Source organism: Amblyraja radiata, chromosome 1 (assembly GCF_010909765.2).
Source record: "Amblyraja radiata isolate CabotCenter1 chromosome 1, sAmbRad1.1.pri, whole genome shotgun sequence".
NCBI classification, from domain to species: domain Eukaryota; kingdom Metazoa; phylum Chordata; class Chondrichthyes; order Rajiformes; family Rajidae; genus Amblyraja; species Amblyraja radiata.
In genome coordinates, this window is record NC_045956.1 from 172023511 (window position 1) to 172038453 (window position 14943).

Sequence of the window (14943 nt, forward strand, 5' to 3'; positions counted from 1 at the left end):
TCACGGTGAGAGTCCACCCACGAGTGATCCCAAGTTTAAAACAAATCAAACTCGTGGTAATCACGTAGAATTAACGTAACGGGAACGTCGGAACTCGTAACGCTAACGGCAGGTACTCGGGAAACTTGTTAACTCGTGAAAATCTTTCAACATGATGAAAGATTTCCACGAGTCAAATTTACTCTTGAAGTAAAAATTTTAAACTTTTAAACTCGTTATAAGGACGTAGTAGCCCGTGAGTTTACCGTAGTGACTCGTGAGTCTACCTTGGGCACTCTTTAACTCAGCGGGACAGGCAGCATCTCTGGAGAGAAGGAATGGGTGATGGGATGACGTTTACAAAATTCTGCTGCGTCTTTGTGTTACTCCAGCACTGTGTGTTCACTTTTTGTCAACCAGCATCTGCCCTTTCTTGTGCATCCCCCTCCCCCCCCACGTCCCGACCCACTGGGAAATTGAAGGGAGCGACAATCAATTGCCACGGATACAAATAATGTTATACACATGAAAGGGCAGATGCTGGTTGACAAAAAGTGAACACACAGTGCTGGAGTAACACAAAGACTTTTGGAAATGTCATCCCATCACCCATTCCTTCTCTCCAGAGATGCTGCCTGTCCCGCTGAGTTAAAGATTGCCCACAGTAGACTCACGAGTCACTACGATAAACTCACGGGCTACTGCGCTCTTACAACGAGTTTAAAAGTTTAAAATTTTTACTTCAAGAGTAAATTTGACTCGTGGAAATCTTTCATCATGTTGAAAGATTTTCACGAGTTAACAAGTTTCCTGAGTACCTGCCGTTAACGTTACGAGTTCCGACGTTCCCGCTACGTTAATTCTGCGTGATTACCACGAGTTTGATTTGTTTTAAACTCGGGATCACTCGTGGGCGGACTCGCACCGTGAGACAGGGGTTTAAGTTCTCATCTAATAGTAAAACTGAGAAGATTACAATTTCTTAAGACATGCAGATCTGAATTGAAACAATGCTCAATGAAAGCCATTAATTTGTTACTATTGCATTGCAATTAATTTGTTACTATTACATTTCTATCTCCTCTACAGGAGAATCAATGAGAATTGCCTCTGCTGAGTTTGCAGAAGATCCTTGTTCTTCTGTAAAGCGTGGAACCATGGTTCGGGCAGCTCGTGCTCTGCTATCTGGAGTAACCCGCCTGCTGATCCTGGCCGACATGGCGGATGTCATGAGGCTTTTAACACATTTAAAAATTGTAAGATATGAACTTACTAACCAATTTAAAGCGTTGAATTTTAGAATATGAACAATAACATAATATGAAAATAAACTGTTAATACAGTGAGTAAATTCAATTTATTTTCCCCACCCATTTGATTTATAAATAAAGTCACACATTCTATTAGGATCTTTGTGAATTATGATTAAATTTGCATGAAATACTGTGTCTGAACCATTCATTGAAACTTTGCAGCTTTAAAGATGCTGTTTAGTCTGGATATGAATTGTTATATATTTTACCAAACCCAAAGGTGGAAGAATCACTGGATGCTGTTAAGAATGCAACCAATGAGCAAGATCTGGCCTGTCGCTTCAAGGAATTTGGAAAGGAAATGGTTAAGCTCAACTACGTGGCAGCTAGAAGACAACAAGTAAGATCATTATTGTCTATGTATTTATGTATCTATGAAAATCTTTGAATTCACGTTGTAAGTATTCAAATTTTCTGAGTAGGGCAAAAAGCAATTAGTTGCATTGAAGTCCTGGTACTCACAGAGAAAATGTGCAGGGAAAATCAAACAGACGAAGCTAATTAGTTTATAGAAAACACATCAACATATCAAGTGAATTGCTGCCATGAATCAGTTTTAGTTCTGTTTCTTTTACAAATAATTACAGAACAGAAATAGGCCATTTCACAAAATATGTACTTGCCTGTTTTTTCCCTTCCTCTTATCTAACAGTCAAAAGGACAGCAAGTACTGGAGTAACAATAGGTCAGGCAGCATCTCTGAAGAACATGGACATGTGACGTTTCGTGTCAAGACCCTTCAGAAAAAAATTTGATATTAAATATAGCATATTTAACATCTGAAGATATTAAATATTTTTCAGAAGAAGGGTCACACAGCATCTGCAGTTCCTTGTTTCTACACCAAAATCTTAAGGTAGTTTGGAAAACACATACAATCTTTACAGTTGTTCTGAGGCAGCGAATATATAAATAAAGGAATTCTTGCTTACAAAAATGCATACAAACCATCCTTTATAAACGTAGAGGCCCTAGTTTTAAACCTGTATGCCAGGAAAATATAATGAAATTTACTGGTCATTCAGAAGTTTGCGAAATTTCTAAAAAATATCAAAAACGATAATAAAGAGAGATAAAATAGATTAAGAGGGTAGAACAACAAAGAATATGAAAATAGTTTCTACAATTGATACAAATACATCGATAGATGCTCCTGAACACATCATCAGTGATGTAACCTGGGGTCATTGGGTGTTTCGGGTCTTTCAACATCAGACCCAGGCTACCCAGCCGTGGTTGATCAGGCCACGTCTAGTGTTCAGGTGGCATTCGCTCCTCCCCATGGACCTCCTCTCCTGATCCAGAACCATCTCAAGGCCTTCTCCGCTGCCTCTGTGGTGTTCTTGATGGCCCTTCTCCTTGCCACTCTGTTTATGCCTGTGCACTCAAGGCTTTGTAGAGCGATTGCCCTGCAAAACCTCTGCAGCCAACCTCGATGGGCATACACCTTGCCTTCCAGCCCTGCTTGCAGCAGTCTGTGACCAGTTCTTCATATTTGGCCATTTTCCTCTCGTGGGCCTCCTCCAGACGGTCCTCCCACGGCACTGTTAGTTCCAACAAGACGATGTTTTTGGTCGCCTCTGAGACCAGGAGGATATCTGGCCTCAGGGTGGTCGTGGCAATGTGCTGTGGGAACTTCAGCTGTTTCACCAGGTCTACGGAAAGCTGCCAGTCCTGCGCAGTCGCCAGGATTCCTGATGGATTCCTGGCTGCTGTGGTTCTTGGCAGCTGCACTCCAGCCTTCACGAAGGTGATCATCTGGGTGGTGGGGCGTTCTCGTCTGCAGCTGCTGATTCCCATGCTGATGGCTTCTGCAATGGGTTTGAGAACCTGGTCGTGACGCCATGTGTACCGGCCCTGCCCAAGAGCCTTTGGGTAACAGCTCAGGATGTGTTCCAACGTCCCCTTGCCTGAGGATTGCGGGCAATCTGGAGATTCCGCTTTGCCCCAGATGAAGAGGTTCGATGGGCTGGGCTGGACATCGTACACTGCCTGGACCAGGAACTTGATGCGCTGTGGTTCAGCCTGCCAGAGCTCAGTCCATGTGACTTTTCGGTCCATGGCCTGCTCCCACCTTGTCCAGGCTCCCTGCTGCCTCAATCCAACTGCTCTGGTACACCTCTCCTCCTCCACCACTGCCCTCACTTCCTCCTGGACCAGCCTATGCCTCTCCTTCCCCTTGGCCTTGTCAAACTGGGGAGATGGAAAGATTCCCAGGCCTGCTATTTCCCGAGTCACTGCTCCCACCAGGACTCTGTGGCGTATCCGGGACTCTGCTTGCAGCACGGCTTCGCCGGCTCTCCACTTCCTCCCAGTTTTCACCTCCACCCCTGCTTGAGCCACCTTGGGGTCGCTGGAGTCCCTGTACAGCATCACCTCTCTGGCCCGAGTCACCTTGAACTCCTCCTCCAGGGACTTCAGGGGCAGCTGGAGCTTGGTGTTGTTTCCGTAAAAGGCAATGCTGCTAAGGCTCCTGGGCAGTCCCAGCCACCTTCTGAGAAAGCTGCTGACTTTCCTCTCCAATCTCTCTACGATGGATATTGGGACTTCGTTGACAAGCAGTGGCCAGAGTATCCTTGGCAGGATACCATGCTGGTAAATCCATGCCTTGAACTTGCCAGGAAGCCCCGACCGGTCCACTGCTCTCAACCAGCTCTCCAGCTCCTGACAGGTTGCCTGGACAGATGCTGTATCCTTCAGGCTGCTGTTAAACACCTTGTCAAGACTCTTCACTGGCCTTTCGGAGACAGTTGGGATTGGTGTCCCTTCGATGCTGAAGCGGAAGCTGTCCATGACTTTGCCCTTCTTCAGCACCAGTGACCTTGATTTTCCTGGCTTGAACCTCATCCTTGCCCATCCAATCAGTTTCTCCAACCCCTTCAGGATCCACCTGCCTCCTGGCACTGACTCAGTGGTGACAGTCAGGTCGTCCATGAAGGCTCTGATTGGTGGTTGGCGCATTCCTGACTTGGTCCGAGGGCCCCGGCACTCTGGCTCAGCAGACTCGACGATCATGTTCATCGCCAAGGCAACAAGGATCACAGAGATGGTACAGCCTGTGATGATCCCAACCTCCAGTCTGTGCCACTCTGATGTTACTGACCCTGATGAGACTCTCATGCTGAACTGGTTGTAATAGTCCAGGATGAGATCTGCCACTTGGCCCGGCACATGATGCTTGGCCATGACTGTCTGGATCAGCTTGTGCGGGATGGAGCCGTAGGCGTTGGCCAGGTCAAGCCAGAGCACTGTCAGGTCACCCTTGTTCTCCCTGGCTTCTCTGATGAGCTGGGTCACCACTCCCGTGTGCTCTAGACACCCCGGCACTCCAGATAAGCCTCCCTTTTGCACTGAGCTGTCTATGTAACCATTGCTGGAGAGGAAGTTGGTCAGCCGCCTCGCCACTATGCTGAAGAAAATCTTGCCTTCAACGCTTAGCAAGGAGATGATTCTGAACTGATCGATCTTCTTGGAATCTTCCTCCTTTGGGATCCAGACTCCTTCAGCGAATCGCCACTGCTGCGCCACTTTCCCTCTCTTCCCGATGACTTTCAGGATCTTCCACAGCCGTTTCAGTAACAAGGGGCAGTTCTTGTAGACCCTGTAGGGGACTCCGCTTGGGCCAGGGGCTGAGCCAGATCTTGCTCTCTTCACAACGTCCTGGACCTCTTTCAGGAGTGGCTCTCTACTATCAAACTCCTTGTTAGGTGGAGGTGGTTTTATCAGGATGTTGCACTGGCCCAGCTCCTGCTGCCTGACGGGGTCACTGTAGGTCGTCTGGATGTGCCGGTCGATCTCCTCCTTAGAGCAAGCCAAACTCCCACTGCGCTTCTGCCCGAGTAGTTGTTTGGTGAAGCCGAAGGGGTTAGTTATGAAGGATGCTCGCTTCCTGGCTCTTTCCTTCCGGCGTCTTCGGTGCCACTCAGCTCTATGGAGGGTCATCAGCTTCTTCCTCAGGATGGTTCGCAGCTCAGCCAAGGGGGGCGCTGCTCTTCCCTGGCCTCTTTATACTGCTTCTTGAGGGACTTCAGCTCCTGCCGGATCTTGTGGATCTTTGTTGCTCGTTGGTTCATGGTGAAAGGTGTTCTGGCCGGCTTCTTCTCCACTTCTCCAAACCTTTCCACTGCTAGGCTGATGATGATTGTCGTCATCGTCCGCAGCCTTCGGTCCACGTCTCCCTTCGCAGTTGCTTCTAGCACCTTGTCGACGTCCTCGTCGAACTGATGCCAGACTGCCGTCTTGCAGGCCTGAGGCCATTTGACTCGAACCTTCTCCGGAGAACAGTTCCGAGGGACTAATTGCGCCACTTGGAGGCTTCGGGCTCTATGGGGTGATTCCGGGCCTGGCTCCTCCTGCGTCTCACCAGGTAAAATACCTGTGCGTTGTGACACGCCCTGTCCCTCCAAACACTTCATCCGGGTCTGGTGAATCTTCAGGCCTCGGCTGTTCTTGCAAACCATACCATATCTGCATTTGATACTCATAGTCGGTTGTCCATTGCCATTAGTCGTTAACCTTTGATCCGTCCAATTGAGGTGCTCATCCTTCCCCCCTCTCGGGCACCCCTGGGGGTATTTTTCCATGTGTTTTTCTGTAGCGTGATTTGGGTCTCCTCCTCTCAGAGGATGCGGTTTGGGCTGCCAACCCGCCCCGCCCCGGTTGCCGTCTTCCGAGCTGTCCACTGTCTCTCCAGTCGTCACCACCCTATTCTTGGTTGTCAACCAGTCTATTCCTGGTCACCACTGGTTTCACCAGCACAGTGATTGATACAAATACATCTATAGATGCTCCTGAACACATCATCAGTGATGTAACCTGGGGTCATTGGGTGTTTCGGGTCTTTCAACATCAGACACCCTCACCCAGGCGACCCAGCCGTGGTTGATCAGACCATGACTTGTGTTCAGGTGGCAGTCGCTCCTCCCCATGGACCTCCTCTCCTGATCCAGAGCCATCTCGAGGCCTTCTCCGCTGCCTCTGTGGTGTTCTTGATGGCCCTTCTCCTTGCCACTCCGTTTATGCCAGAATATAAAATGAAGTTTAGTTTATTATTATTTGTCCTGTGTACCTAGGTACAGTGAAACACGTTTTTGTCACGTGCAATCAGTCAGGAAATAGATGGTACAGGATTACAATCAAGCCGTCCACAGAGTACTGATGCAGGATAAAGGGAATAATATATAGTGCAAGATAAAGTCCGATTAAAGTTAGTCCGAGGGTCTTCAATGAGGTAGATGGTAGATCAGGCCTGCTCTCTACTTTGTGATAGGATGGTCCAGTTGCCTGATAACAGCTGAGGCGAAACTGTCCCTGAATCTGGAATTATTTATAGATGAAGATGGAAAATTAATAATGGGAAATAAAGATGCAGTGGAAACAGTGCAAATATTTTATATCTCGTTTGTTAGTAAAATCCATTTTACCATCTAGGCAAAAGAAAATTAGGAGGAAAAAGAGAAGGATGCACTCTAAGTACAATACAATATACAGTACAATACAATATTTATTATCATTTGAACCTCAGTGAGGCTCAAACGAAACTCTGTTTCTACAGCCATACAAACAAAAACTATTCCTACTAGACACACAACCAACATCACAGTGAACCTTGTTTCACACAGACATCCATCACAGTGAACCTCCTCCTCACTGAGATGGAAGGCAAAGTCTTTTCTCTCCCCTGCTCTCCATTTTTCTCCCGATATTGAAGCCCCAGGCAGGCGATGGTAAGTGCCACGGCCATTTTAGGCCGCGCTGGTCGATATACGGCCCCGCTCCAGGTCTAAATGTCATGGTTGGAGCCCCCGGTGGGCGCTGGAATGCCCCGCGGCCATTAAAGCCGCGCCGGGCGATGTACGACCCCGCTCCGGGTCATTCCAACCCCGCGACACGGGCTGGGGAAGTTGCGTTGCGGGAGCTCCAGAAAGCGGTCTCCCACCTGGACCCGCGTGCTCCCGATATCACAGTCCACAGAAGTTGCGCCGCTGGAGCTCTGGAGTCGTTCCGCAGCAGCGAGCCACCACCGCTCCCCAAGCTCCGAGGCTGGCCAGCCCCACGATGGTGAGTAGTCCGCAGCTCTGCAGGTTCCGCGACTGGAGCCCCCAGATCGTTCCGGTTGGAGGCCGCTCCACGGTGCTAGGCCCCAACGACAACGGAGACCCGACAGGGAAAACGTCGGGTCCCCCGTGCAGGGAAGAGATTTCCCCCCCCCCCCCCCCCCCCCCCCCCCACATAAACACAGTTCAAAACAGTATAAAAAAAATAACAACTACATTTAACTAGACAAAAAAATAAAAAAAGACAGACAGGCTGTAGGGGCTGCTGCAACAGTGAGTCGCGCCGCCAACCGGAGCTGACGTAGTCATCATCATTGGAGAAAAATTGCTAACTGGCCTAAGTGCCAATGTCCATTGGATCAGTTAGGCTGCTAAGTGGAAGTAAAGGATGTGATCTTCTAAAAGTATCTGAATTCCACAACAGTCCCTGCAGAGCAGGAAACCACAAGTATAATGTCAGCTTCTTGCCTTGCAATTATCACGAGTGTTTTATTATCATATGCCCCAAAATGGAACAATTAAATTCTTACTTAATGAAAAAAAGACAGAGGTGATTTTGTTTGGCCCCAATGGCTGCCGTGAACCTCCCTTTGTTGACTTGGGTCCACTGGCATTGTCCGTAAAGCCAACAGTTTTAAACCTGGGTTTTAGGATGGACGGTGATTTTAAACTAGATAAACAAATAGGCGCGGTGGTTAAGACCAGCTTCTTTCACCTAAGGAAGCTGGCAAAGGTGAAGCCCATCCTCGAGCGGCAGCATTTTGAAACAGTAATCCATGCCTTTATTACATCTCGGCTGGATTACTGTAACGCACTCTACTCTGGAGTCGCACGAGCTTCATTGGCTCGTCTCCAGCTGGTTCAAAATGCTGCCGCTCACCTTTTGACCGGAACTCGAAAGAGGGAGCACATTACGCCAATTTTGGCCTCCCTTCACTGGCTCCCAGTGCACTTTCGAGTTCATTTTAAAATTATTTTATTTGTTTTCAAATCGTTGAATGGGCTCGCCCCGCCTTACCTCTCTGAGCTGCTCCACCTATATGCTCCTGCCCGGTGCCTCAGGTCAGCTGATCAGCTGCTCCTTGAGGTACCAAGGTCTAAGCGGAAGCTCAGAGGGGATAGAGCTTTTTCTGTTGCTGCTCCGGCACTCTGGAACACCTTGCCGTTGCACATCAGACAGGCCCCCTCACTTTCCATCTTCAAATCCTCCCTAAAAACTCATTTTTATTCTCTGGCTTTCGACACTGGCTGAGACATTGCTCCTGTTCTTAGTGCTTTTAATGTCTTTTAATTTTTACTGTTTTTTAGTCCTTCGTTTTACGGTTTTTAATGGTTTGTAATAACTTTTTGTCCATGAGTTCTCATGTACAGCACTTTGTGGCAACTGCAGTTGTTTAAAGTGCTTTATAAATAAAGTTATTATTATTATTATTATTATTATTATTATTATTACTTGCAGCAGCATAACAGGTATTTAAACATAGTACTCAGCAGATATCTTAATAAATGACAAAAAGTTCAATTAAAAAAAACTCATGAAGACGAGCGGCAGAGTAGAAACCTCTGCCATTTTTCAGCAGGTAAATTGGGTAATCTCCCAATACATCTGTGCTATTTTTAACTCTGTACAGTTTCAGAACTACATTTCTATGTAGAGGAATAGCTGCAAGCCAAAGAGGTAACTTTCAGGTAAGTTATGATGTTTGAATTGATGACATTCATTGAAAGCCCATAATTGTGCATAAGCATTTTCTGATGTTTATACTTTATTTATTAAATATTTTTTAGAGAGTAATGGTATGTTTTAATATTTTGGATGATTGTGAGTGCCATACCCGGATCTATGCCTTAATTATTGTTCTGAGCATTTCTGTTCAACTTACAAGTGGAAAGTGTAGGCCTCGTTGATTTAGGTTGATGCTGTCTAGTTCTTGCTAAAGGAAGATTCAACATAAAAGCAAATCTAAGACTTTGATGAGCTCTCTCCAGGAAATTCTGGCTTTATTATTGTAGATGGTTTATGCATGCAACCTATAATGTAGCTACCTCAATACCACTAACCACGCCCAGTCATCTCAGTATAACTGTGATATCTTCCCCTTGCTCCTCCCTTGGTTCCAGTATGCATGAAGACTAGATGCAATCAGTACTGGGACGTGTTTAACATGTGCCTTTATTAAAGACTCAGTAAAGTTACAGTGTGTCAGACTTAACTCCTTTACATGGTGTCAGTAAGTTAAACGCACCCCTCCTGTTTATCGGGTTTTATTTGCTCCTAGTTTTACTAGTGTTTAATTCCCTATTTACCATGGCATTCTCGTGCCGCAAGCCCTCTCCCCTTGTCTTTGACGCTGACATTGCGGAGCGATGGGCTACTTTCGTGGTGGACTACAACCACTTCATCAACATCGTGCACCGAAACGACCCTGATGCGGTCAAAGCCTCACTCCTGCTGAACCTTGCCGGTCCCGATGCTATGAAGCGTGCTCAGGCTTTCACTTACAATCCAGCGGTCCTGGATGACAACGACCAGGTCGTCGAGCCGGCGGAATCTGCCAACGACCCGGTATGTCTCTTACGTAAGTTTGCGGAGGTTTGTGACTTGCCCTGCAACCGTATATTGGAGCGGGCTAAATTCTTTACAAGGAAACAGCAGCCTGATGAACATGTTGAATGTTTTATCGCTGACCTGCGCTACCTTGCTCAGCGGTGCCGTTTCGAGAACATGCGTGATCAGCTCACCAGAGATATTTTGGTCACCGGCATGCTAGATCAGAAGCTACGAGCGGAGCTGCTGCGAAGATCGGATCTCACCCTGACTGAGGATATGCATGCATGCCGAATAGCTGAGGTGGTTGCCCCGCTACATGGGCAGAGGGGCTCTGACAATCGGGCTATTAATCTGACTGCTGTTGCTGTGCCCCGTCGCAAGCAAGACAACGTTCGCCCTGCACCGCGGCTGACTTATGCCGCTCGGGTCCCGCTCGTCAAGAAGTGCCCCAACTGCAATTATGTCCACTCTATGCAGTCGCAGTGCCCAGCATTTGGTAAAGCTTGTAATTTCTGCAAGAAGATGAACCATTTCTCAGCTGCCTGTCGCTCCCGTGGGAACGTTCCTCCAGCTCCCAGACAAGTTTTAAACAACCTTCAACAAGTTGATAACGAATTTGGTTCCCAGTCTTCTGTCGACACTGCCCTCGACTCTGAGCCCAGTATTTCCATGGGAGATGCCAGTGTTTATTCTCTCCTTCATAATCAATCTCGCCTCCCCGATCCTTCTGTGCTTGTCACTGTCAACAACAAATCCTTCACTGCTAAGCTGGATACGGGGGCGAAGGTGAATGTTATGTCAACATCCCTGTTCAGGAAGATAAGGAATAATGAGCTGTTAACTGCTGATCGCTCCATATTGCGTGCTTATGGGGGAGAGGAGCTAAAACCTGTGGGGAGGGCCACCTTCCACTGTGTGCTGAAGAAATCTTCGTGTGACCTGTTGTTTTTCATTCTTGACTGTGACTGTGTGACTCTGTTGAGCAATCAGGCATGTCAGGATCTCGGGCTGGTGTCCTTTGACCGTACTGTCCACGAAGTGCGGGTGATGCTGAATCCACTCTCCGAGTACCCTGACCTATTCCATGATGAACTGGGTAAGCTGCCCCTTGTATACAAGATCGCAACTGACCCGTCGGTTGTACCGGTGGTCCGTGCTCCACACAGGGTGTCATTTGCCATGAAGGGCAAGGTCGAAGCCATGCTGAAGAACATGGTTGACATGGGAGTGCTTGAAGCTGTCAGCGAACCCACCGAGTGGGTCTCCACCATGGTCGCCACCATGAAGAAGGGTAAGAGCGAGATACGGGTGTGCATCAACCCCAAAGACTTAAATCTGGCAATAAGACGTCCTCATTACCCCATGAGGACTGTAGAAGATGTTGCTGCCCAGGTCGGTCAGGCCACGGTGTTCTCTGTCCTTGATGCCAGGAGCTCATTCTGGCAAATACCTCTAGACAAAGACTCCTCAGACTTAACCACTTTTGGCACCCCCTTCGGAAGATTCAAATTTTTGCGGATGCCATTCGGCATCAACTCTGCTAACGAAGTGTTTCAACGCTCCATGGAGCAACTGTTTGCCGGCCTGGCGTGTGCCATTATCGTGGATGACACGCTGGTTTATGGGAAAGATGCTGCTGAGCACGACCACAACCTCCGACGGATTCTAGACTGCGCTCGCCAGATCAACTTAAAACTTAACCCGTCAAAGTGCAAGTTCCGTGTAGCTGAAGTACCCTATGTTGGCCACATCTTCACAGCCCACGGGCTGAAACCTGATCCGCAGAAGACCAACGCTATCTCCGAGCTGCCTGCCCCGACCGACGTGACCAGCCTGCAGCGTTTCCTGGGCATGGTCAACTATTTGGGAAAGTTCATCCCCGACCTCAGCGAGTTGAGCGCACCTCTGAGGCAACTGACGAAAAAAGACATTGCCTGGTCCTCGTTTCCCCAACACCAGCAGGCTTTCGACCTTCTCAAAACAAAGCTGATTAGCACACCGACTCTCAAGTTTTTCGATCTGCAACGTCCAATTGTAGTTACGTGTGATGCTTCCCGCTTCGGACTCGGTGCTGCCTGCCTGCAACTCCATGATGATGGCTCGCTGCAGCCCATTTCTTATGCCTCGCGTACCATGACAGACACTGAGCAGCGCTATGCACAAATCGAGAAGGAGCTTCTTGCAGTTGTATTCGCCTGCTCCAAGTTCAAGGACTTCCTTTTCGGTACCAGGTTCACCGTCAAAACGGATCATCAACCCTTGGTGACCATCCTCAATAAGCCTATCCATATCGCTCCAGCTAGACTCCAGCGCATGATGTTACAGCTCCAGCGGTTCGACTTTCTGACCGTGTACAAGAGGGGCATGAAGCCGACGCGCTGTCCCGGGCCCCCCGGTCCTCCTGTGACAGGCACCCCTACGAGCAGGAGGATCTGCAGGTACTCAATGTCAACTTTGTTCCCTCTAAGCAGCTGCAGTGCCTGGTTGAGCACACCGCCAACGACCCCGACCTGCAACAGCTCGCAGCTGTCATCCAGCGGGGGTGGCCCAGCAGACGCACCTCACTGCCTGCGGGCGCCCACCCTTTCTTTCTGGTCCGCGACGAGCTTGTGCTCCGGGACGGCATCATCATCAAGGGTCACAAGGTGGTCGTCCCTGCCTCCCTATATGACTTGTACTACAACGCTGCCCACATGGGGCATCCCGGAGCCGATGCCACCGTCTCACATGCCCAAGAACAATACTATTGGCCCGGCATGGCCAAGTACATTAAAGCCCGAGTAGCCTCCTGTCCTGATTGCAACACTCTTGCCCCACATCAGCAGCGCCAGCCACTTCTGCAGCAGCCTGCGCCTGCCATGCCCTGGACCTCGCTGGCTGCTGACATATTCGAATGGCGAGGCAAGCACTACCTGGTGTTGGTTGATTCATACTCCAACTGATTCAAAGTGGACCTTCTCCCTGCTATCACCTCTGAAATGGTTATTAGTAAGCTGCGCAGACACTTTGCTACCTTTGGGTCCCCGGTCCGCTTGCAGACCGACAACGGCCGTCAGTTCGTCAGTGCAGAATTACAGGCTTTCGCTGTGAAGTGGAACTTCACTCACTATACCAGCAGCCCCGAATACCCGCAGAGCAATGGCCTGGCCGAGCGAGCTGTCCGCAGTGCCAAGAATTTGCTCGAGCAGTCTCGTCTCTCCAATGGTGACTTCTACCTGGGTCTACTAAACCTTTGCAACATCTCACGGGACCCTACCATGCGATCCCCTGCCCAGCATCTGATGTCCCGCGTGCTTCGCCCACCGATGCCGATCGCCCAACAATCCCTGGTGCCCTAGGTCCTCCAGCCTGCCGCCTTTCAGCAACGGATTGCTCACAAGCATGAGGTACAGCGCCGCTCTCACGACAAGTCCTGCCGCCCGCTCTCAACACTACTGCCTGGCCAGGTCATCCGCATGCAGACAGCCACTGGATTCTCCCGACTCGCAACCGTTGTTGGTGTGGACACTTCCCCGAGAACTTACCTGGTGGACTTTGATGGAACTCTCTACCACCGGAGCCGCCAGCACCTGTTGGCCGTTAACGAGCCTCTGCCTCCTCCTGCGGATCCCTACGCTCCTCCGTTTCGTTTCAAGCCTGTCATTACTAATTACCCCACAGCTCCCTGCATGCCCCGGTCAGTTCGCTTGCCGCGTTCTCCTCCCTCTGCGCTTCCTGGTTTCGGGCAGTTGATCTCCTCCCCTGCTCGTTCTCCTTCTCCTCCTTCTCCCCCGTCTCCTCCTCCTGGATCACCTGTGCCGGTTGGGTCACCTCCCGCATTCCCGGTTGGGTCTCCGCCGACTTTCTCCTTCCCGGCTGCTACTGCTCCGCCTCCTCTTCTCTCTGGTGGGGAGGGTGATGGTGCTATACGCACACGCTCGGGTCGGGTTGTCAAACCTGTCCGCTACGGTGATTTTGTTTAAATTTGCATGTGTTGTATAATCACACTGCCACTGTTATAACTTCAATTTTAGATTTCTAAGGGAAAGGATGTAGATGGTTTATGCATGCAACCTATAATGTAGCTACCTCAATACCACTAACCATGCCCAGTCATCTCAGTATAACTGTGATATCTTCCCCTTGCTCCTCCCTTGGTTCCAGTACGCCTGAAGACTAGATGCAGTCGGCACTGGGACTTGTTTGACATGTGCCTTTATTAAAGACTCAGTAAAGTTACAGTGTGTCAGACTTAACTCCTTTACGATTATGTATGTTTTCAATTATAGGAACTGAAGGATCTCCACTGCAGGGATGAAATGGCAGCTGCTCGAGGTGCCTTGAAGAAGAATGCAACAATGTTGTACACTGCTTCTCAAGCATTCCTCCGACATCCTGATGTAGCTGCTACCAGAGCCAATCGAGATTATGTTTTCAAACAAGTACAAGAGGCTATTGCTGGAATTTCAAATGCTGCCCAGTCTACTTCAATGGCAGATGACAAACATGGGCAGGTTGGCATTGGGGAACTAGCTGCAGCTTTGAATGAATTTGATGTAAGTATCTGTGGATTTTCATCCTCACTGTCAAGACACTAAATTATCTGCCCTTTGTGAATATGTCCAGTTTCCAATTCTTTTGATAGCAATAAAATTTTAAAAGTTGTGGATTATCTAAAGCTCTGGCCGTCCATAAAATATCACTATTACTGATGCTGGCTATTAATGGCCAGATTAAAAAAAAACTGCATAATATACATCACTTGCTGTTTTGGGAAGTTCAAAATGTCTTCTAAATAAACTGTTTAATGCTCGAGGTTAGCATGTTAGAAACTGTGCCAATGTCAGTGTTAAACTCACATTCATAAATGGAGTTAAAAGATCCAATTAAATCATTGTTATGGTCCTTGGATGTATTACATAAGTTAATTTTGTGAGTGGGTGGTTACGAATTCTAAGATGAGGGAAAGAAAGGTCCTTGTCTCTGCGCATTTTTAAAGTGGCATTTTCATAGTAAGATCGAACATGATGTTGGGGGAGTCCAGAACCAGGGGCCACAGTTTAAG

The 14943-nt window shown here is 48.6% G+C and overlaps 1 protein-coding gene across 2 annotated transcripts in view; it reads left to right on the plus strand.

The window, feature by feature from the left end:
- Positions 1 to 14943, plus strand: part of ctnna2 (catenin alpha 2) — a 1182272-nt gene that overhangs the window by 123956 nt on the left and 1043373 nt on the right. For both annotated transcript variants that reach the window (XM_033035440.1, XM_033035446.1), the window contains exons 4-6: positions 1069 to 1235; positions 1513 to 1632; positions 14168 to 14434. In XM_033035440.1, coding sequence (XP_032891331.1) covers positions 1069 to 1235; positions 1513 to 1632; positions 14168 to 14434 — 554 coding nt within the window. The remainder of the gene's footprint in view (positions 1 to 1068; positions 1236 to 1512; positions 1633 to 14167; positions 14435 to 14943) is intronic.